The sequence below is a fragment of the Populus alba genome, chromosome 4 (assembly GCF_005239225.2).
Source record: "Populus alba chromosome 4, ASM523922v2, whole genome shotgun sequence".
NCBI classification, from domain to species: Eukaryota; Viridiplantae; Streptophyta; class Magnoliopsida; order Malpighiales; family Salicaceae; genus Populus; species Populus alba.
In genome coordinates this window covers 6,660,298-6,683,963 of record NC_133287.1, presented here as the reverse complement: position 1 = coordinate 6,683,963, position 23,666 = coordinate 6,660,298, and the positions used below count along the sequence as shown (strand labels likewise).

At 30.9% G+C, this 23,666-nt stretch overlaps 4 protein-coding genes across 4 annotated transcripts; all 4 read left to right on the top strand.

Moving 5' to 3' along the window:
• Positions 1-859: 859 nt before the first annotated feature.
• Positions 860-1,956, top strand: LOC118030326 (uncharacterized). Its single transcript, XM_035034384.2, has 2 exons — positions 860-1,253; positions 1,359-1,956. The coding sequence occupies exons 1-2, from the start codon at positions 904-906 to the stop codon at positions 1,543-1,545; spliced, it is 537 nt and encodes a 178-aa protein (XP_034890275.1). The 5' UTR covers positions 860-903; the 3' UTR covers positions 1,546-1,956.
• Positions 1,957-9,811: 7,855 nt separating this feature from the next.
• LOC118030386 (protein NRT1/ PTR FAMILY 5.9) lies at positions 9,812-12,098 on the top strand. Its single transcript, XM_035034469.2, has 4 exons — positions 9,812-9,971; positions 10,103-10,314; positions 10,616-11,124; positions 11,205-12,098. Exons 1-4 carry the CDS (start codon positions 9,917-9,919, stop codon positions 12,046-12,048), a joined length of 1,620 nt encoding a protein of 539 aa, XP_034890360.1. The 5' UTR covers positions 9,812-9,916; the 3' UTR covers positions 12,049-12,098.
• Positions 12,099-15,850: 3,752 nt separating this feature from the next.
• LOC118030363 (uncharacterized) lies at positions 15,851-18,295 on the top strand. The gene is made up of 2 exons (XM_035034439.2): positions 15,851-16,256; positions 17,874-18,295. Exon 1 carries the CDS (start codon positions 15,923-15,925, stop codon positions 16,253-16,255), a length of 333 nt encoding a protein of 110 aa, XP_034890330.1. The 5' UTR covers positions 15,851-15,922; the 3' UTR covers position 16,256; positions 17,874-18,295.
• Positions 18,296-21,368: 3,073 nt separating this feature from the next.
• Positions 21,369-23,030, top strand: LOC118030368 (putative GEM-like protein 8). Its single transcript, XM_035034443.2, has 4 exons — positions 21,369-21,574; positions 21,671-21,730; positions 21,867-22,126; positions 22,464-23,030. The coding sequence occupies exons 1-4, from the start codon at positions 21,502-21,504 to the stop codon at positions 22,644-22,646; spliced, it is 576 nt and encodes a 191-aa protein (XP_034890334.1). The 5' UTR covers positions 21,369-21,501; the 3' UTR covers positions 22,647-23,030.
• Positions 23,031-23,666: the final 636 nt, after the last annotated feature.

Sequence of the window (23,666 nt, the reverse complement as noted above, 5' to 3'; positions counted from 1 at the left end):
TGCTCAACTCTATTCTTCTAAAACCTATTTATAATATTAAAATATTATATGGTGGTCATCAACATAACTTATGCTGAGTTATTGAAAGAAAAGTTTAAAGATTGTACTGAGAGTATAATTACGGTTGTATTTTAAAGTATTTTTCATATTAAAATACATTAAAATGATATTTTTTTTATTTTTAAAATTAGCACATCAAAACAATCCAAAACATGCAAAAAAAAAATTAAATTTTGGTGGAACATGGTTTGCATCGCGTTCCCACACACTCTCCCCTCATCTTTTCTCCATTTTGCGAATTCATGGCACAAATGGAAATCATAATTTATAATATTGAAATATTATATGATTGCTTCTTCTTCTTCTTCTTTTTTTTAAAATAAGTGGTGCTTGCATGCTTTCTAAATTCCAAGTGACAACATTATTTATTTCAAATAATTAATTTGTGCTTGGAGTGCAAGTGTGGGGTATCTGTCTTAGAATTTGTGGTCTAAACTTTGTTGTTCTTCCTCTTTGAAAATTTATCTGACCATTAAAATAAGAATTTTCTAAAACTATATGTATTTCTGCATCTTTTGATCTTTACGATGAAAAAGGAAAAGGTCTCCTCCCTCCTCAAGTGTTTTGAGTTTTATCTGTCTTAGAAAATTTATCTTGTAAATAATTAAAAATATAAAAAAATTGAAGAGAAAACTTAGTTCCAAATGAATATTAGAATTATTAGAAAAAAATAAAGTTCAGGGACCGAATTTTTCGTGTATTAAAAAGGATCCAGATCATTTTCAAATTTCAAACTCAATTTATCTCCATATATATATATATATTGAATAGAGAGATTGCCTAGAAAATTTAGGGCCACGACTAATGTACACGAGATAAGATTTCCTTGCAAAATTTAGAACCATGACAAATGGACACGAGACCAGGGACCGAATTGTTTTCTCTCGAGATAAGGTTGCTCAGACACTGAAGCGAAGAGCATTCTCCTGCACAAATTTGGACACCGAATTTATCACCATGAACTGCAGCATTCCATTTCGCTCTTCACCACTCCTTCCCTTACTTTCAAGCTCCATACAGAAACCTCAATGGAAGGCACAGAGACTACTTTGGTCTTCTAGCAAAGAGCCTGCTAGAATTGCTAAGCATAACCAAAAAATGACAGCAAGAACAAGGGCCATTGCTGAATCCCTCATTCTTGGAGTCGCTTCTGAACCTAGACCTCGCGATGTATCAGTTCTCCTACAAACAGGGTTAGTTATATATGCGCACACATTGCAAGATTGATTCAAGAAATTAAGTTATGTTTTATATGGTACCCTCACTCCTGTTAATTATCTTGTACGTACGTATGACAGTGCTGTGCTTCTGCTAGCGTATGGGATAGCCAATTTCATCTTTCCAGCTTTCATCTCCGATTACTATGAATTTGACAAGGTGAGTGAAGAAGACATAAAGCCTAATGATGCTGCTGATCCCTCGGATGAAGCGTCTGATCCCTCGGACGACGCGGCTGATCCCTCGGACGACGAGGCTGATCCCTAGGATGATGGTGAAGCACAGCCGCAGCAAGTATAAGCAAAACCCAGAGAACTCAAAGATCATTGTGTTTCCATCATATATTACTGGGGTACAGGCGTGGGCAATCTAGCTTCGGCTATGTTCCAATTTCCCATTATCTTTGCTCAGTTTTGACACACAAAAAAAAAAAAAATCATGCCAACATTTGTTTTGTATACCCCCAAACTATTTCTTCTGACAGAGTTCAATCCCTAACAAGAAAAAATTTCAATTGAGTTTGTATCTAATTAGTAGTAGTTGCCCAATCACTCATCCTCAGACTAAATTTTGGGGACAAAAATGGGACTGAATGGAAAAGAATATTTTGTTTGCGGACTTAATTGATAAATGATTACTAGTTGGGGAGCATATTTGTTCTTCTGTCTATTTGTTCTATTATGCATTTCTGGGCAACTCTTTCCTTTTAATTTTTTTTTAAATGCATTTTCTACAAATAGAACGAAACAAGAAATGGAGAGCTTTTTTTATGCTATTAAAACACAAATGCGCTATTTACATGATACGTTGTTTAGAAGAAGAAAAAAAAGGCAATTGAATTAAATTTATTATCTATATTATTTTTATTATCTTCATTTTATTTTTTCAAAGGTTTATAAAAAAGTTAGATATATGGGTATTTTAGAAAATAAATTTTAATATTAAATTTTTAATCTTTAAAATTATAAATTAAAAAGGTTTACCTCTTATTTAATTTTGTATAGAATTTCTTTTATTTTTTTTACTATTTGAAATTCAATTCAAGTCCCTCAAAATAATTTTATAAATATGAGGGTTTTCAAATATGCTATGAAAGATTTGATCGGGACTACAAATAGATCAAAAAGCTTGATCATGGAACTCAATATTGTCAAAAGAATGGCTTCCTTACAAATTGAACAAAACACATTTGAGTTTGAAAGGTTCAAAAAGGAAAATTCTTATATTAGCATGCATGATCTAATTAATGTGTTAATCCAAACTAAAAGTTGCAAGTAACATATAGTGTCATAAATTAACTCTTCTAAAAAAGCAGAAAATTTATAGTTAAATTCGTGTTAAATTAATTAAGGTATTGTTTGTTTTTTCATTTTAAAAATATTTTATTTTTTTTCTTCAAATTAATATTTTTTTGATGTTTTTAGATTATTTTAATATACTGATATCAAAAATAATTTTTTTAAAAATAAAAAAAATATTATTTTAATAAATTTCTGAATGAAAAATATTTTAAAATATAATCGCAATAATACTTTCAAATACGTTTTAAAAAAACAACATGTGATGAATATGAATAAGAAAAACTAGTATTTTTATTGTCATGATATGCTAATTCTATGTATTGTAAGATCTGGAGGTCTCAGAGTACAATTGATATTATATTTGTTGGGATTAGTTATCCTTTCATCACCATAAGAAATCAAACATCCTTAAATTTAAAACCATTACATGTTAGGATCTTTCATTAATGTTTTCCAGACACAACACAACACTTAAGATCTAACATGGTTCAGCGATTTGTCGACATCAATGAAATTGTTGTTTATAATTAACCAAAAGTGAAAACACACATTGTAATGAGGAGGAGAAAAACCTCTCTATTCAACTCAAACTCCTCTCACACTCACAGCACTCATACTCTTTTTGGTGTCTATCGGCTCTCATAACCCCCTCTATTTATAGCTGAAATGGAAGAGCAAACCTCCCTATTAATTCAGTCAATAATGGCAGGCAGCCACTTCTTGCCACCGTTTTCAGCATTTAGGTCACCTAATTTGTTGTCATTTTGACCTTCACCATGCAGCCATATGTTGGACGTGGCAAGCTGCTGCCATTTGTGTCCACACATAACACCACTTGCAAATTTGTGATAGCTTCAAAATAAACTCAAGCAGCAGGTATTCAAATTCAGCATATATCATTGTACATCTCTAGCCCATGTATAATATGATGTATGCATAAGGTGATAGAATTCACCGTTGAAAAAAAATATGAATTCAAATGTAAGATATTTATCGCCTGTTTGTATCTGTGTTTCAAAAATATTTTTAAAAAAATTTAAATTTTTTTATTAACTTCAAATTAATATATTTTTAATGTTTTCAAATGATTTTGATGTGATGATGTCAAAAATAATTTTTAAAAAATAAAAAAATTATTGGTATGTATTTTGACACGACAAGCTATTTGAAAAGCAACCGCAACCACACTCACTTTTGGGAACACAGTGCAAACCGCGTTCCCATAAAATTCAATTTTTTTTTACTAAAATTTAATTCGGTTTGTATATTTTGGATCGTTTTGATGTGCTGATATTAAAAATAATTTTAAAAAAATAAAAAAAAAATTATTAGTATGTATTTCAGCATGAAAAATTATTTAAAAAATAATTGTTACTACGTTATTGAATACGCCTTAAGATGATCAGAGTGGCAAATGAGTGAAAAGACAGGACCTAGGAAGCTTCAAAATATTAAGGAAGCGTTTGTTGCATAAAATATTTGATAGAGATGCTAGCCATGTTTGTTTCCCGGAAAGTAGTTTCCGGGAAACCATTTTTCAAACTTTCCTGTGTTTGTTTGTCATTAGAAAAGTTGGTCAACGGAAAACATTTTCCGGTCAACGAAAAACACTTTCTAGTCAACGGAAAACACTTTCCGGTCAATTTCAGTCAAAGAAAAATTTGACTTAGTTTTCAGGAAAGTGTTTTCCCTTTAGCTGTGTTTGTTTTCCGGAAAGTGGTTTCCAGGAAATCACTTTCCAAACTTTCTTGTGTTTGTTTGCCAGTAGGAAAATTGGTCAATGGAAAACACTTTCCAGTAAAAGGAAAATTTGGTTTGGTTTTCAGGAAAGTGTTTTCCTGAAAAATTTGGGGGGAAAACACTTTCCGGAAGTTGTGAAAAATTTAGAAATGTCATTATTTGCTGATTATATTAAATTTAATCCTCAAACTTTTGATTGGTATATATATTTTGTTTTGAATATTTATTTTTCAATTTCATCTCTTAAAATTTTATTTTTATATTAACTTTGGTCCTTATTTTTATAATTGTTATTTGCTTTTTCCTTATCATATTTTTATTAAAAAAATTATCTATCAAATTTGGTCCTCATTCTTTTGATTGTTACTTATTTTATTTGAAATAATTTATGAAATGTTGATTATTATTATTTTAATTTCTTCATCTTTCATTTTTTTTAAAATTTTTTAGATTTGATCTCTATTATTTTGATTATTATTTATTTTTATTTAAGATAATTTATAAAATTATATATTTTTTTTCAATTTCATTCTCATTCAACTTTTTAATTTGTAAGATTTGTTCCTCATTATTTTAATAAGCTATGTATGAATATAGGATATAATAAAAAAAATTCATCATTATAAATAATTTTTTATTTCATTTTTTTTATTGTAAGTGATTAAATATTTTATATATATTAGATAAACTTGAAAAAAAAAAATTAATTCATTAATAAATTATTTTCCAGTTCATTTTCCATAACACAACCAAACACTGGAAAGTGTTTTCCAGTTCATTTTCCATGACACTGTCAAACATCGAAAAATACTTTCCCGGAATTCACTTTCCCCGGAATTTACTTTCCAAAAAAAAACCACTTTCCTGCAAACAAACAGAGACAAACTTGAGGATGTCCAAGATATGGAAAGGCTGATATTCCTATCACAATAACACACCATTACGGTGTTGAACTCCAGCTCTTTCCGATCAACAAAATAATAGAATAGCTCCTCATTTTACTGTAGCTTCTCCCACAATTTACTGTGGATTCGTCCAATGTATTTACTAAATTGTCCTTGGAAGAGAAAGACATGAAGGCTAGCTTTACGGGTATTTTTGGATTTTTACATGGAATGTAATTGGTATTGTAGAATTGGTGAGGAGTTTGAATATCTTTTGCTTTGGGAGAAGGGCTTTTTTGGTTTTTTCTTTTTTATTTTGAGCATGGTGAAATTACCAAAATACAACATACGTTGATACTCATACATCAACTTCATCAGCATTCTTCACTTCAGATAAAAATAAAATAAAATTGGATAGTCATGATCGTCACTGGATTTAGCAAAGAAGCTGGCATGAAACCAAGAAATCCGGTTTTTGTTAAACCACGGTTTGGACCGAATCGTAACAAGCCTGAAATCAGCACCCTAAGAAGTTAAGTTAATGGATTAATTTGTTTTCACAAGAGAAAAAAATTCCATCTCTATAAAATATCTGGGCAAGATAGACTATGAACTGGCGCAAGGCCTTTCCGACAGGTGGAGGAACATGATAAGACGGCGAGCAAGGGCTATAACTCACAGAAGTAGAGTCTACTAGAGTTTTGTTGCCGTGCTACACAGCGAATGGATTAATTTTTTTTAATATAAAATAATATTTAAAAATAAATCTAAATTAACTTGAGTTAATCAGATAATTTAATATATATATATATATAAAATTCTTAATCATCAAAAAATTAAAAAAAAAAGGTAATTAAAACCAAATCTGTTAAACTAATAAAAAAATAATTAGGGTTTAATAAAAAAAATAAAAATAAAGAAAAAAAACAATTAAAAAAAAAAAATCAAAATTGAATAAGCCGACAAATGAAGTAAAAATCCATTAATTTTATCAAAGGCTATTTGATAATTAAATTGGACAAAAAATAAAAAAAACAAAAAAAACCCCCTCATTTATAAGCTATGTTTTTTTATTCAAGGACATGGTAGTAATTATATCATAAAATAAATTATGAAAATATTATTATAGCCCAAGTGTGTTCAATCCTTTGATTTTTGAAGAGTAAAATAGTGATTTTATCATGTGCAATTTACCCCGTACAATAATGAGTTTTACCTTTAGGTAAAAATAATAATAATATCCACATGAAGGCATCATTATAAAAAATAAAAAGATAAAACCCTAAAGACATATCATTTCTCCAATAGCAACTTTATTGAAAAGAGACAAATTCATGAACATGAAAAAAAAGCTACGTGCATTATCCAACTTCTTATGGTTTTTTAAATGGTGTGTGGTGATAAGAAACTGTAAAGCCTACGATAGCAATTAAATAATTGCAAGGATGATCTTTAGCAATTAAATATTGCAATGAAAAAGAAAAAAGAAAAAAAGAGAGGCATGGATAACAATGTTGGTATCCACTGGGGCAACTTGCAATGACATCACAATTAATTGACATTGTTTAAGTTTTAATATTATAATTTGTGTGTACATTAATAGTTTTAAAATTTATAATACTCAAATTAGTAATTTTTAAAAAACAAATTTAAAACTTTACTAATTAAATTAAACTTCTTTAGGTTATTTTAGTCCCCTCATTATTGTTTAATTAGTTGGGCAAGAAAGAGCTTTGGGAGAGCATATTTTGGTCACGTTTATAAGCTCTAATATATCTACACTCTTCAACTCTTTCTTTACACTCTTCAACTCTTTGCTTGTGTAGCATTTAAAAGAAAAGGAAAAAAAAAAGAGAGCATATAAATAGGTGTTTACTGACAATAATATTCTAAAATAAATAAACAGAAAACAATATCATATTAATTAGTAAAATTAATTGAAGTTTCGCAATCAAAAAATTAAAAAAAAGAGAAACCCTAACACGTCAAGAAGATTCAGATAAACAATTATCCTCACTAGCTAGTGCGTTCTTTCTAATACAATCCCACCTCTTCTGGCACTTTGTATGGCTTCCTCCTACGGCATGGAAACAATTTTTATGACGATTTATTTTTTTATTTTTAAATTATTCTTTTTTTTAATATTTTTAGATTATTTTGATATGCTAATATTAAAAATAATTTTTAAAAAATAAAAAATATATATAATTTTAATATATATGTCCTCTCAAGATTGGAGTGATTGTCCCGTGTATATATGATAATTTAATCATTTTAAAAACAGTATAAAATATTACAGATAATATAGAAAAGATTATAGATAACATGGTAAGAAAAGTATCATAATTAATCTGATAGAATTACTGGAATTCTACTGGTGGCTGCTGGCTGTCAATATCTAAACCTTTTCATATATATTACAATATCAATATAATTTAGAGATGAACATTGAGACGTCGAATACAAGTAGCAATTCGCCATGGCGCCTGGAACTTGACTGATCAGCAATAGTTAAAGACTGAAGAGAGATGAGCTGACAAGATTCATCACTCGTGTCATCCATCAATATATATATATATATATATATATATATATATATATATAGTCATCCGCCAGTGCATGCATTCTGCTACTACACGCATGCTTTCTTGGAAAACCACTAAAAGCCATGCACTCGCGTGTTTGTGCTCTCCAGATGATTTCTTCATCACAAGTGCCAGAAGAACAAGGGTTTTGGTCCCTTGGATAGAGCATCGATCTTGGCATCAGTAACGTCGAGAGATTCTGGAAATCATCAGTACCCTAGAAGAGATTCATACATGTAAAGAAATCACTATATATACTCAAATTATGATTGGAAGACACGAAGGGACATCGATCGTACGATCATAAAGTAATGCTGGGTCCTTCAAATTTGTTTTTGCTGTGGCCTACAGCCTTACATCTCTTGGTTTCTTTTCCTTTCTTTTCTTCTTCTTATGGAAGACTGAGAATTCCTTGTCATGCATGTTGGCCATCTAGTGGAAAACCAGCAAATGAAGTACAATCCAAATCAATAAAGGAACTAAAAATAAGGCAACAAGTCTGATAGTTAATCCACAGTTCAATAGATTAAGGCACCGATTTTCTTCCTTTTTGGAGTAAGAATGCAAAAGCATCTTCTCAACAAGTTATCATAGGAAAATAATCCTTGAAAACAACAACCCGATTCTCTTTGCACGCGTCCAGATCAGGTATTGGGGACTTCATTATGGAAGGAATCCACTTCCCGCACAGCATGCATCTCCTCAACAACTGCTTTTTTCTTTCCTATCATGTTTTGTTCTGTCCTGTTTAGGTTAGCTTTTTTATTCTGTAGGAAGTGGCAGGTCCTGTTGAGTCCAGGAGCTCCACAATATGTTCTTGTTCCCCAAACCATTTATTTTCCACCGTCAAAATCTGAAATTAAAAATATAAAAATATTCAAAGGAAACATTACGTGGCAACAGCACCCAGCATCAAGTGTCGAAACTGCCACGTATTGTGTACGGGGAACCATTGGAGTACCCGGAATGTTAAAGGCTTGGGTGGGCTATAGCCTCGATAAAGATTTTATTAATATTTTTTGACTAATTTTATTTAAAATAAATTTGCTTGATTGAGTTATCAAAAAAAATTGCCATTAAAAATAAAACAAATAAGCTTTTCCTTTCTTTTATATGTTGCTGAATGGACACAAGCAGAATAAGAAAAGAAAAAGCAAGAGAGAAAAAGAGAAAAGTAAGGGAAAAACATAAAAAAAAATCCATGAAAAAAAATAAGAAAATAATCTTATAAACTTAGAAAGTCTAACTTATAAAACACTAATATAAGGAAGAATCAAGTGGAGGAAAGAGGAATTGAGAGAAAAAATTAATTACTTTATTTTATAGTTGACATAAGATAATTATTTTATCACAGTTGAGGGGCTATTACAATATTGATTTAGATTTGATTATAGATGAATTATATTCCCATAAAACATCGAAGAATGTAACTTCAATAGTAAGTTTATTTTTACTTTCGCTTCAATTTTATGTATTTTTAAATTTATTTTTAATATTTTAGATAGTGTATTTAAATTAAAACTTTACTGTTGAATTTAAAAATTCATATATATGAGTTAATAATTGATCTTAAAAAATAATTATATATTTATTTAATAGTCTATGACAAGAAAAATTCTTAGCGCCGCACTTGCAGTAATATTCATCTCGAAACAACAGGCATCCATTATCAATGGACGCACGTCAACATTTTCCAGACATTGGTAATGCCTCTATGTCAGCATTCACGAACTGAAAGTGGATTTCAACCTTTGCTTGTTGGAAGTGATTACATTATGAGAACAGAAACGCTCGGAGTTGCTTTAGTGTTTGTCGTGTCATAAAACAAAGCCCACCTGATTTTATTTTTTTGTTGGAAAAAGGTTTTCAATAATTCTAAGAGCCTCGGAATTTTTGTCAATAGTTTGGGTTCTTTGCACCTGAAAGAATCTATTTTGTTTAGTGGAGGGTCATGCAATGCTGTTGTCCTTGATTCATTCATATTCTTTTTAAAGGATCAAAGTCTTTATGGAATCTTAGAGGGATTGATAGAATCCTAATAGGATTCCATTATCTCATATTTAATCAATTTGCATGATAGTATTAATCCTACTGATCGTACAGTTTCATCATATCCATCTTTCTCATAATGGCCAGTGGGCAGAAGCCAAAAGGACTGAACAGGTCATGTTTTCTCCTCATAGGTAGTGTATTTTTCTCTTATAGAACATCTTCTTAGGATTTTCCCAGATGAAGTATTTTGCTCAAACTTGAAGAATATGCTAGAAAGCATGTTAATTGATTTAAATTTATTATGGTTTTTCCACTTTGATAGTGATAGCTGGTATGGAGAGGTTTGCATTCAAAGGGGTGGCATCAAATCTGGTAACTTATCTCACAGATGTTGTTATGATGAGCAACTCTGCTGCAGCCAAGACAGTAAATAATTGGTGTGGGTTCACATCCATGTTACCACTTCTAGTAGCATCCTTTGCTGATTCTTGGGATCGGTATTCCACCATTCTTACCTCTTCCTTTCTATATGTGGTTAGTACTTTCTGTTTTTTTTTTTTTTTTTTTTTTTTTTCCCATTCATTTCTGCTCTTGAAATTCTGCAAAATTTACCATTAAGCTGACAACTATGGAAAACTTTTGGTGATTATGTCATAAATTCTTGACTGTGTGCTTATTTGTAAAATTAATGCTACCATTTGATGTACTTGTAAGCAAGAACTTGATTGATTTGAACAAATTTGCCTCTGCAACTGTAGAATCTTACACAGTTTTTGGTTTATGATTTTTCATGGTAAATATGCTTTTGTTAACCTTCTTGATTTCTTCTTTCAAGGGACTTGTGGCTTTGACATCAACAGCATTGGCTTGGGCAAGGCATCCCACCAACAATATAAGCTCTTCATACCTGTTTTGGTCACTCTGTTTGATTTCTCTAGGACAAGGTGGATATAACCCGTCTTTACAAGCCTTTGGAGCAGATCAAATTCCGAACGATGATGAGCTACCGTGCACAAAAGATGAGCAGAAATCAAATAAGAAGAGTTTGTTCTTCCAATGGTGGTATTTTGGGGTTTGCGGTGGCAGCCTCGCAGGTGTCACAGTCATGTCCTATATCCAAGACACGTTTGGCTGGGCACTCGGATTTGCCATTCCCACAATCGCAATGACAGCATCGATTTTACTATTTTGGTGTGGTAGCAGAATTTATACATATAAACAGGATGACAATATCTCTGAAAGGTCTTCACTGGACATATTTCGAGCCCTTAAGGAAGCTGTGTCGAAACTAATGAATAGCAGAATCTCACAGTCAAGCAACAAGCTAGACGTGGCTGAGCTAGAGTATGTTTTCTTATCGTCAATCAACCCAGCCTTGCTTTGAAATATCTTATAATAGTGCTACTCTTTTTGCTTGTTTATAGGCTTCAAGAAAAACCTCTTTGTCAGAACTCAGGCAAGGCCAAGGCATCGATGGAGAAGCCTGGCGGCGATATCAACTACCTGGTAGAAAACGGAAGAGTAGTATTAAGGCTTTTGCCGATATGGTCGATGCTCCTAATGTTCGCCGTCATCTTTCAACTGCCGACCACATTCTTTACCAAACAAGGAATGACAATGAAGAGAAATGTAGGCAGCAGCTTCAAGATCCCACCTGCTACTCTACAAAGTTCTATCACAGTTTCTATAATCCTCCTGATGCCATTTTATGATGCGTTGCTGATCCCACTCGCACGACTGATTACCCGCGACGAAAAAGGTATCAGTGTGACTGAAAGAATGGGAATCGGGATGGTCCTATCTATCATAGCAATGGCCATAGCTGCTCTTGTCGAAACAAAGAGACTCGAAATCGGACAAAGGATGGAAGTTGTTGATCCGAAAATGGAAACCGAAGTTCCATTAAGCATATTTTGGTTGCTACCTCAGTACATCCTGCTAGGCATTTCGGATATCTTCACTGTTGTAGGGATGCAAGAGTTTTTCTACAGCGAAGTTCCTGTCCGAATGAGAACAATGGGAATTGCACTGTATACTAGTGTATTTGGAGTGGGAAGCTTCTTGAGTGCCTTATTGATCTCGCTCGTTGAATATTTTACATCTTCAACAGGGGGCAAGAGCTGGTTCTCTGATGACATGAGAGAGGCCCGTCTAGACAAATACTACTGGCTTCTAGCCTTGTTAAGTGTTCTCAGCTTGATATTTTACGTCGTTTTCTGCAAATGTTATGTTAGCAGAAGCAGCGATTTGGATAATGAGAAGTCATAGGAGGTAGGGGAAGGCCTTGTCAAATATAAATAAATTGTTTTAATTTGTCATCCTTCAGCTTCTTTAATTAATTTTCCTTTCTAAACAAAACATTTTTTGGTAAGAATATTCAAAGCAACTTTTTTTTAATAAAAAAAAAAAGTTTTCAAGGAGTGTAACATAATTGTAAGATATATATATTTTTTTATTTTTTATTAAATAAGAATTTTGACTCAAATTATGTAAAAATAATTATTTTTAATAAAATATATTTATAACTTTTTTCTGAGTTAAAGTTAAAAGTATTTTAAATCATTTTGTCAAAGTTATACTGAATATAAGCTTATTCAATTGTAATAACCTTGGCATGCATGTCTCTTAATTACCATGCACTTATTTAATGCTTTGATCATCATTGATATTTTCAACTTTTACTAAACAATTCAGAAGTTGAAGGATTCAGTAGCAAATTACTAACATACACCACTGATGTTATAAAGCAAACAAATTCAGATCTAAAGACAATATATTCATTAATAAAGATATTACATACAAATTAGTTTTTTACTAGATTGATGGTTCGCATTATATTGTAAACTAGACCAAATTTTTTCTAATGTAAAAAAAAAAAAAAAAAAACTCTAGTATTAGTTGTGCTTTTTTAAAAAAAAAAAAAAAATGAGAATCAAGCAATTAACTGGGTTAGATCCAACAAACTTGATTAATTTAATAATATAATAAAAAAAATAGACAATAAAAGTAGATAAATTAAAAATAAAAATTTATTTAAATCTACCTATGTTAACCCACGACTCAATAAATAAAATTGAGATAATTTTTTTTTTATATATAAAAAATCAAACCCAATTATAACATCCCTAACATTTGGGTAGAAATTCCTTTATGTTAAATAAGAAATCAGTGTAATTTTTTTCTTAGTTGACAAGATGATTGACCAGTTTATTTAGAAATTCAATCGGTTGATTGAATATACCAAAACCTTACACTTAGGTTTTACTCAGTTTCTAGTATTACAATCTAATTAATATCTTTTTATTGAAATTATTACAATCTAATTATAAAGTTTCTTTTTATATTTTAAAAATCTCAAGAAGTGTTAACATTAATTCACGTCATAATCAAACACATTTTTTATTTATAAATTACACCAATTCATAACTACACTTTTGTTCCAGTTATCTTGGATGTTATATAATCATATTCATCAATTTAAAATATTGATGATATTTATTAATTTTAATGATGATGATGAACTAACATTCAATTATACATACAAGTCAAGTTACTTTTATGCTTTTTTAACTAAAAATACAACAACATGCATTCATGATGTTTAATTAAGACTTTAGTTTTACAAGTTTCAAGTATCATAAACAAAATAGCTATTACAAAACTAATGATGGTTAATTGATAAACTAATCCAATTACATCTTAATTACATCACAAAATGAAGATGTCTATAATTACATCCCAAATTTTAATTACATAACCTTCTAGTCCACTTATCTCTAATTCTAAACAAAAGTAGCATCTACCAATTATTAAATCAATGTCGTTTATTAAATCATAAGTTATTATTTCATTTAATATTTAAGAGAAATAATAAACTCATTTCAGTATTTAACTTACTCATCTTAATTTATAATCAATCTAACATTCATAATCAGATACTCCTAATCTGGTATTCCTTAAGAATACCTTTTTCTTTGACAAACCCACTTGATTTTGATATTTCATAATGAATATTTATTTATGCTAATTTTGATATTTTTGGCATCCTCATTCTGAAGCCAAAATTTTGATATTTCATAATGAATATTTATTTCTCTATTAACCTATCTTGATTGCCAATCAATCCACCATTCCAATTCAAAAATAAAAAATCCAATATTCCATAATGACTACGTACCCATTAATTCTAACAACTTACATATTCATCATTCCTCTTCCATGTACAATGTCAATATTTATATCTATATTTTTATTAATTAAAAATTTCACAAAGTGGCAGAAATTTAAAGAAATGTACAAAGTGCCTACCTATAGTCTAGTTATGTCTTGCTCCTCTGACACGCTGAACTCCTCCAACAATATCCTTTAAAATGACAGGTTTTCAATCAATTATTATTATATCCAAAAAAATACTCTTCATTCATCGTAATATCTATTATAATTTTACTCAATTATTTATCCAAAATTTATAAATTCATTTCTTTTTATATATCGTTTCAATTACATCTAAATAAACATGAATTTAATTCCATCTTACTTCAATCACAAATACATCTATAGGCATAAACACAATTAAAAATCATTTTAAGTTCATCAATTTCTCAAAGGTATTAAATTCCTAAAACATTAAAATTCATATTTATCATATAAAAATAGAACTATTCATCAAAACTATAATCCATGTGTTTAATCATCACAATTTTAATACAATTTATAAGAATAATACAAATACATCAAACCTCCTTTTTTGTCTCTCAATTACCGGCGTTTAGACTTCATTATCCATCCAAATTTCTTTGTTATTTCAACATGATTTTTCTCTTACAACAATCTACAAAGATTTTTAAAACCTAATTTCTAAGAAATTTACTTCTCCTCTAATTTCATCTCAAGAACTCTAATTTAGTTTTGATTAATTTTTACTCAAAATCACTACATTTTGTTCAAATTGATACAAAAGAGTTCCAAGTACCTTGCATGATTAGCCTTCTATTTTTTATGTTTAGGGGTAAATAATTTCTTTATTAAAAAAATAACAATAAAATAAATGAAAAACATCATTTTTAGTTTTATATGACACATAATCTGAACCAATAATGAGAGAGGTGCCCATAAAGTCAGGCTAGACTTTTTGGATCTAAAAAATTATTTTGCATCTATTTTTAACATAAAAACACTTAATAAACACCCTATTAAACTAAATAAATCAATTTATAACCTTAAACACTTTAAAAAAATGATTAAAAAACACAAAACTAAATCAAATTTTTTTTTTCTTAAAACACTCTATTTTTTATCGGCCATATAAAAGCTTAAAAACACTTCAATTAAAACCCTCTTTTCAAGAAAAAATCAATGATACCAAAATATGCCTTTTTATTAGCTAGAATGTGGTCTTTTTATTAGTTAGAATGTGGCCGATCAACCACTTTTTCTCTTCTATATATTCCTGTGACTTCAAGCACTAAAATGTAAAATTAATGAAGATGAGGGATAAAAAATGTGAAATCCTTAAAAAAAAATAGGACCAAACCTTAAAGACAAAAAAAATTAGGTACTGAATTGAACTTTTTTATGCCTCTTTAAGAGTAAAAAGACTAAAAAAAAGGGGTTGCCTCTTTATTTTTGTTCCAAATATAATCTTTTTTGTTTCAATTTTTTAATTTAAAAATTAAATATTATTTTATAAAACCAAGCATCAAACTAATTTAATATGGATATTCAGTTGCATAAGCAATAAGATATAACACGCGACCAGAAAATAACTAAGAGCCTTATAATTGTATAAACATAGCATGGAAAGATAATTTTTTAAAAAATAATATTTAAAAACAATAATAATAAAAAAAAAAGAATAACACAGTCCACAATGCAACTCTCTCACAGCCCACAGTAAAAATAAAAATAATAAAAAAAAAACAGTGAAATTCTGTTGTTTTCCTTTTTAGTTTATAGTGTAATAATTATAATTATAATTATAATTGTAGGGCATGGAAAACGATGTCGTTTCTCCAAAACATCACATATAATAGGGGCGAAAAAGTAAATTAGGGTTCCTCAAGATAATAAAAATAATAATAAAACTGTCTCTGCTCTTCTAGTCCCTTGGCGAAACAGAAACGATAGAGCGAGAGCGAAAACGATGTCGGATCCATACGAGAGAGTGAAAGGAGGGAGACTCACCTTCAAAGGAGGAAGCTTAGCAACACTAAGCAAAGGAATCGAAAAGAAAAGGAAGAAAAAGAAGAAGCCGGTGGGTGACACGGTGGAGGACGCCGCACCAGTGGCGGAGAATTTGGAATCTGATGCTGGTGAGATAATTTATACGATTGACGCGGCGAAGAAAATGAAGTACGAGGAATTATTTCCTGTGGAGACGAAGAAGTTTGGGTATAGCGAGAAGAAGGATTTGAAATCTGTTGAAGATGCTCTTGATGATCGGGTTAAGAAGAAAGCTGATCGTTACTGTAAATGAGGTAATTTTGATTTGATTTGATTTTTATGTTAAGAATTATTAAGAGGTTGATGGAGGAACAAGCTGTTAGAGTCATGATTAGGGTTTGTCTAGGAATATAATTTAGTGACGTTTTGAGATTTGTTTGAAGTAATCAAAATTTAGGGTTTTTAGGTGGCAATAGAATTATCAGTGATGTTTTGATTTGTTTTTAGGGATAAAGGGTGTCCCCATGAAACAAGCATAAAGAACCAAATCAATTTTAGGGTCTTACCCACTAGATGTGGAAGGTTTTGGAAACATATAATAGAATTTTCTAGACAAGAATTATTAGGATAAATACTGTGGTATAGATCTACAATTTATATCAACTAAGAATTTGGGGCTGGCTAGTTTCTACTTGTTTATCTATTAAAGCACAGACATTTACTTGGGGGTATTGAAGAATTAAAAACAGTTCTCAGGTTGTGTTTTAGTTTAGAGAGCTGCATATGAATGCCATGAGTTTCCCAAAGCGTTGCAAGTGGGTTTTACCATTACCAAATCTAATGGCTGATCAAATCTGTGTGGCAAGGGTTCTGATTTTGACTTTACTTAGGTTTTGTTGTCTTGTGGAATTATTTCTCTTTTCTGTATTTTCTATTCATTTTTCAATTCTATATTTATTTATTTATCAAGAATTTTGGCTGGTTGGTTGGTTTAGTTCAACATGAAAATAGTGATTAGTTTTTTTTTTAAAAAAAAACGAAAATTGGATAGATTAGCTTATTTTAGGAATAAAGTTAGACTCCATGAACGAGATTGAACCAAAATCTACTTTAGGACTCCTAGTTTTAACAAAGATAATGAGTCATGTTCATTGAGAAATCAATGGATGGATGTAAAAGGGTTTTTGGAAACATAAAGTAAGTGAAAGAAGGATTAGGATAGATCCAATACTTGAATCTGCATGATATTCTATGACCTAGCAGAAGGCAAGCTCCAATTTTTTCCATCAGTTTTTGTGAAGACCTTGGATTGGAGGGCGAAGAAGAATCATGTGCTAGGGTGTAGTTTTTGGAGTCCTAAATGGATGCTGAAAGGCCCCTCAAAGGGTTACCAAATATAATGGCTGCTTACCAAAGAATCATATGCAAGGGTTCTGATTTAGTGGGTCTTCCTCTAACCTCCATGCAGAGTCAATGGAAATCTTTTAGCATCTTAGGCTCCTGCATTTCCAATACTATTTGTAATATTGTTTAATTTATTGTTATTGTTAGTGTTGGTTTTTTGGATTCTATTTTCCTCAAACCCATTATGTATCCTAGGCTAAAATGATGGATGTGAAAGAATCTGTTCATGATGATCATGCTTTCAGAGTTTTCTAGCTTTTGACTTTCTAGATTTAGGTTTTATAGGCGAGGCTGGGAATTTTTCTGTTATGCTTTTGAATTCTTTGTTCTAACTGTTCCCTGACTTGGTTTCTCAGTGCCTATAGGCTTCTGTTAAAGTTAATTACGTACTGGCATAAAGTTTTGGGGTCTCCATACTACCCTTTTTCTGATGTTGTTGAGCTTAATTGATTGGTTTTGAGCAGTTTGAATTAAAGCTATAGAATTTGCTGCAATCCATATTAATGTGTGTATCCAATACTTGGCAGGTTATAGAGACAGAAGATGAATTATTCCCTGATCTTGAGACGAAGCTGTGATAAAGCTGCAAAACCACCTAATTCACTCATTGATGTTGAGCGGATTAAGCTAGGAAGTCTTTTAGCAGGCTAAAACAACCACCTCATTCACTGTAGTAGAATTTCGCTTTTTGTCTTTAAGGTGTGATTGATCTTAATATTTTGAAGATAACAAGCATTATGATTGAAGAGTTAAAATTGCTTATCTACAAAAAGAAAACGGAGTGTCTGCCCTGCTAACTACAGAAAGGTAGACAGTGTAGAGAAACTTCTCCATGGAGCTTGTTAATTTTCAGGCACTAGTAAGATGTATGGCAATTAATGTCTTCATATCCCATAGTTTTCTGTTGTAGTAACAAATTAAATGTCAGAAGTGAACTTTTGATGATTTATCCTCGGCACCATACACGTGGTCTCAGTCCTTGTCTGTAGAATATTGCTGAATTTTTAAGACTTTGTGTGAGGTTTTTGAATAAGCGGTTTTAATTGATAGGATCACCGGTTGCAAATCTTTCCTAGGTTGCTGCAGTTTTCAGTAATGGAGGCTGTGGTGGTAACCATTTATTTTATTTAGGCTTAGGTCTAAACTTAGTTTATTGCCCGTGCCTTTGCTATAGGGTGCTTTCGCAATAGGGTGTCATGTAAAAAAAATTAATATTTATACCGGTATATCTTGACATTGTTATTAAATTATAACAGTTTAAACTTAAATTCTAACCTAACTATTCAATTAGCTTGGGTTTTAAATTAATTTGTGTAGAATTTTTCTTGACAAATTTTGTTGACCAAGTAGATTAAAAAGAATAAAAGAAAAAGGGTAAATTTATCATAGTTAACTTGTAAAAATGATTCTTACAGGGTAGAATTATATTTTTAATAAAAAAAATGAAAAATTCAATTTATAATTCAGTATACTGAATGATGAAATTTAATAAAAAAAATTAACATGAATTAATTGAATTGGAATTACTCAAATATTACTAAAATAATCTTTAATCTTATTTAGAAACTATGGAACAATTGAATCATTTTTTAAAATATTATTTTAATAATTTAAAAGAAAATTAAAACTAAACATAAAAGATGAAGGGGCTAGACGAACTTAAAAGGATGAGCCGCGTGGCTAGACCAATGGAAGAAGGCCTCACACCTTTTTTGTAACAATTTCTGATCATGATCGACATTTAAAAATCAAGGTCTAGGATATTTTTATCCAAAAAAACTCAATATTCTATCCATTTCACCAAAAACACACATCGAATAAACATAAAAACCTTAGTAATCCTATTTATAATGCTAAAATGCCCAAAAATAGGTGTGTGTGCGTGTGTGTCTATATATATATATATATATATATATATATATATAAACCTTCCCTAGTCCAAAAATGAGTTGGTGAACCTAGGATATCTAGATTTTTCACATAACAGGTTGCCTTTCCCAGCTTCGTCTAGTTTCAGAAGTGGAAGAATGATCAGAAATGTAGCAGAAAGGTTTCAACCAAAAACATGTTGGGATCTGCATAAATGCTGATAGATAGAAGGGCTTGAAAACTCCAGGATATGATGGTTTCTTTCTCCCACCACATTCTTCTCAAACTCTAGTCAAACGACCTAATTCTTTCTTTCGCGTTGAATATATATCGCATACTTTCTTTCTTTTTTATTGGTTTCTTAAAGAAAGTTCACAGCAGAGACATAGAAACACCACCTGATTCTGTTCTAAATCATCTCTTTTAATTTTTTTACTATTTGATTCTACCAAAATAAAACTTTACATTGAAGGATTGAAATTCATACGACTTAAAAAAAAAAAAATCAGAGATGTACTTTGATTGCCTAATATCACTTGTACTTTTCTAGATGATCATAATTACTGAAAGCACTTTTCTACAACCTTGACAGGAATCGATGAGGAAAATAAGAGGAACTGCATGGGATAAAAGTATGTTTCTGTTAATTGACTTCTTCATATTAATTTGCGTTGTCGGTCTTGTACACAAAAGAATCAAGGCAGTTTTGACACCGCGTTGAAAAATATTTTTTAAAATAAAAAACATTTTTTTAAAAAAAAACCTCCAATGTCAAGGTGATTTCGTGGTGGTTCTGCGATGTGAGGTGGCCAGAGGTGGGAGATGTATGGCGATCTGGTACACCTATTGCTTATGGACCAGTGACCACTTTTATTTTATCAGACGGCTGTGATTGGCTTCATCCGAAACATGATCTAATGGCCCTGATTGTTGGTTGATGCACAATTCATTTTATTCTAACTTAAAGCAGATGTGGGCATCCCTTTCTCTAACATGCCACACATATTCTATCTTATTAATTGAATGAAACTCTAGCATTTATGGGTATTTGGAGAATAAAATTAAAATGGTAAAATCCAAACTTAAAGCAATTAAAAAGAATGGTTATTTTATTGGAGAGGTTATAGTTTTTAAACCCAACCTGGTCTAAAGTTCAGGTTCTGGGGTTGTGACTGAATCATTTTTTTTTAATCAAAATAATGTTATTTTAGTTAAAAAAAAAATCATACTTATTTTCTTCTGCATTGATATCATATTTATCTATCTATATTATCTTAACCAAAAAAGAAAAAGAAAAAAAAGAAGCATCAATCATCCTGTACGAGCATTGGTTGAAAGCTTCTTCGATCCTAGCAGCTATCTTAAAGCCTTCAATGCATTAGTTGCCTTGTCAAGTCATTAGACATGTCCTTGTCTGCACAACTAGGCATTTAGGATATATTTGTTATTTAAAAAAAAATTATTTTTTTTAATTTTAAATCAATATTTTTTTATATTTTTAAATTATTTTAATATACTAATATTAAAATTGATTTAAAAAAAAAATATTATTTTGATATATTTTTTTTTAAAAAAAATTTTAAAAAACAATACAATCAGACTCTCAAATACCATTTTAGCTATTAGCTATCGATTAGATCCTTGAAAACTCATCAACAGGCATACCTGAACTCTATTTTGCACTTATCATAACTCAGGAACGGGTCAATATTCACAAATCAATTATTAATTATCTAAACTAGTTTGCAAATTAATAACGCGTTTAGTAATCATATAACACAATATATTATTGATTTCCATTCTCTCATAAAATTAAGAAAAACATATTTTTTTACTTTGCATTTTCTTACAATTGAACAAGACCTAAATATGGTCACAATATATATATATAATTTGTTATATAAACAATTTCCTCCATCTCAAGGACTCCTATATTATGTTCTTCAAATTTTTGATGGATCAAGAAGTAAATCTAAGTATAAAAATTAAAGAAAGCTAAATGCGTCTTTATCAGTACTGTTCGCCCAGAAACAGTGTAATAATTATCTTTGAATTTTTCAAAGTTTTGTGTGTGAAATCGTGACTCGTTGAACAAGCAATGAAACTGCTTGGAAATTATTTAGTCATTATATATAAAGGTGAACTGCTGGAAGCAAATGAAAATCATTAAAGTCGCCCTCTTTCATCAAGACTAAAGAAAAGTAAAAGTTTAGCCAAATCCTCTCAGCTTCTTCTGATCTGAGCACTTGAAGAAGTGGATCCAACTGTTTTGTGCTGCTTGACAAAATGAATCTTTCCAAGTTCATTTCACATCCATGTTTTGAGTCCTCAGGAACACCCTCTTCCACTGATCATCATGGTTCTTCTCCAACTTCTTCACAGATCATAAACTGGTATTTCTAAGTCCAAATTAGTTCTATGTTGACAGCTTTAATTCCTTGACGTGCTGGTGCAGGTGATGAAGTGGATACAACTGGGGGGAGCAGGACCTTTGCAAGTATAATTCGTGACCGTGGTAATTAACAATCGTTCCTTCTAATCATCATAAGCAGCACTCTGTTCTCCTCTTTTCTTTCATTATGAGTGAATAAATCAATGATCATGAGCTTCTTCTTCAGAGAAAAATATGATTGATCATATGTTGATTGCAGTGAGGTCGGTTGGTCTCTCAGACTCAATAAAATTTGAGGCAAAGAAGATTAAAGAAGGTGGGAAGAAGAATATTTTCAAGCAGAAATTTGAGGTCGGTGAAGGGGAGAAGCTATTAAAGGCATCGCATTGTTGTTTATCAACTGAAGCTGGTCCTGTTGCCGGACTTCTCTTTATTTCCACTGAGAAGGTTGCATTCTGCAGTCAGAGATCAGTTACCTTCAAATCTCCGAATGAGCTGCTCGAAGAAACAGATCGAAAGGTGAATAAATACCTCCTCTTCATTATATTTTCCTTGTCTCAATTACGTGAATTAACTCTAAGCTGTGGTTTTAAAAAGAATTAATTAACACACTAAAATATTGGAGGATAAACAGGGTTGGTGATCACTCTTCAATTTCTTCCTTTTTTATATAAAAAAATAAAATGATTTCTGCAGGATCATAATTTCTCAAAGTACTGGCTACAATCTTGACATCAACGCATAAAGAAAATAAAGGGATTCCTCGTGTTTCTGTTAATTGAATTGTATTAATTTGCGTTGTTGTTCTTGTACACAAAAGAGGCCTGACTCTTTGAAATTGGATTCACATGAGCAGATTGAGATACCAATAAGGAACATTAGAGGGGTCGACCTGAACGAGTCACAACAGAAGAAAATGACCATAATCACAGAAGATAGCTCTGAATTCCTGTTTATGGACTTTTTGCGTTACGACAAAGCTCGTCAGAACTTAGAGGAAGCAATTCTATGGCAAAGTTGCCAAGCAAAACGAAGCTGATCTCGAAATTAGACAGGTATTGTGATGATTGAGCTGAGGCCAAAAGAAAAGGCTCGGTTGTTCGACAAAATTATTATGCTCTGACTGTGTGGAGTCCACTTTTTATGCACTAGCTTGTATAGTCTAGATCAAATAAAGCGAAAGTTCTCTTTCAATGTATGATTAAAAAAATGTAAAAAATGAACTATTATTAAGGGATTTCGAGCCCCTTTCCCTTTTCTAAGGAAGATTGAAAGGGGATAGCAGAAATTAAGAATAATTTTACAGGGATTATCGATCATGGCTTTTGCCAAAGCTTGCATCGTGTGTTTACCAGAAGAAATAGTAAGCAGGCATGCTGTACTCCCGTGTTATGTTTTACTATGATATACTTTCTTGAAGAAACTGTGTTTCAAGATTGCAAGATACTAAATATTGCAAGATAATAAAGGATTCTGTCATTTTCAAAGGGAAAGAATGGTTGACAACATGTTGTATATCAATAGAGCTTACAACAGGGCATAGCAGCCTATAAAATTGTAGAAAAATTCCACGAAAAAGCGTGTTGAACTTTCGAAGTAGGAAAAAGTCATGAAACATTGTAATTTGTTTTCCATCCTTGTAGGTCAACTGAACAGGACCATAATGTCTTAATTCTATGTGCATATTCAATTAGATAGAAACGTGTTTTTATTGTAGAGATAAGGAAAAAAGACATGACAATAAATATGTTTTCAAATCATTTTTATAGTTAATTTTTGCACTTTCAAAATAAAATATATAAAGATAACATGCTTTTTTATCCCATTATTTTCGTTTCTTTTTGTCATGAGACCTTAATCAATTATCATTTTTCTTACATTATCAAGTGGTTCTGTTTTCTCATCATAAATACTCCAATATCACGCCTTTCTAGGAAGAAATCACTGTAAAAACAAAAACAAAGGGACGAACACACAAGGAAAACCAGAAAAATAAAAGAGAAGACTTTTGCATTCCTTCATAATGCCCTCAGCTTTGCCTTTACTAAGAGACTCTTAA

What these genes read in the sequence shown, in the direction of transcription:
- LOC118030368 (XM_035034443.2), top strand. Translation starts at nt 21,502, where the DNA reads ATGAATCTTTCCAAGTTCATTTCACATCCATGTTTTGAGTCCTCAGGA. An exon ending in CTCTTCCACTGATCATCATG is followed by an intron (nt 21,575 to 21,670) that starts GTTCTTCTCCAA and finishes GTGCTGGTGCAG; the next exon opens with GTGATGAAGTGGATACAACT. An exon ending in TCGAAGAAACAGATCGAAAG is followed by an intron (nt 22,127 to 22,463) that starts GTGAATAAATAC and finishes TCACATGAGCAG; the next exon opens with ATTGAGATACCAATAAGGAA.
- LOC118030326 (XM_035034384.2), top strand. Translation starts at nt 904, where the DNA reads ATGACAAATGGACACGAGACCAGGGACCGAATTGTTTTCTCTCGAGAT. An exon ending in TCAGTTCTCCTACAAACAGG is followed by an intron (nt 1,254 to 1,358) that starts GTTAGTTATATA and finishes TACGTATGACAG; the next exon opens with TGCTGTGCTTCTGCTAGCGT.
- LOC118030363 (XM_035034439.2), top strand. Translation starts at nt 15,923, where the DNA reads ATGTCGGATCCATACGAGAGAGTGAAAGGAGGGAGACTCACCTTCAAA.
- LOC118030386 (XM_035034469.2), top strand. Translation starts at nt 9,917, where the DNA reads ATGGCCAGTGGGCAGAAGCCAAAAGGACTGAACAGGTCATGTTTTCTC. An exon ending in GTCATGTTTTCTCCTCATAG is followed by an intron (nt 9,972 to 10,102) that starts GTAGTGTATTTT and finishes CCACTTTGATAG; the next exon opens with TGATAGCTGGTATGGAGAGG. An exon ending in CTAGACGTGGCTGAGCTAGA is followed by an intron (nt 11,125 to 11,204) that starts GTATGTTTTCTT and finishes GCTTGTTTATAG; the next exon opens with GCTTCAAGAAAAACCTCTTT.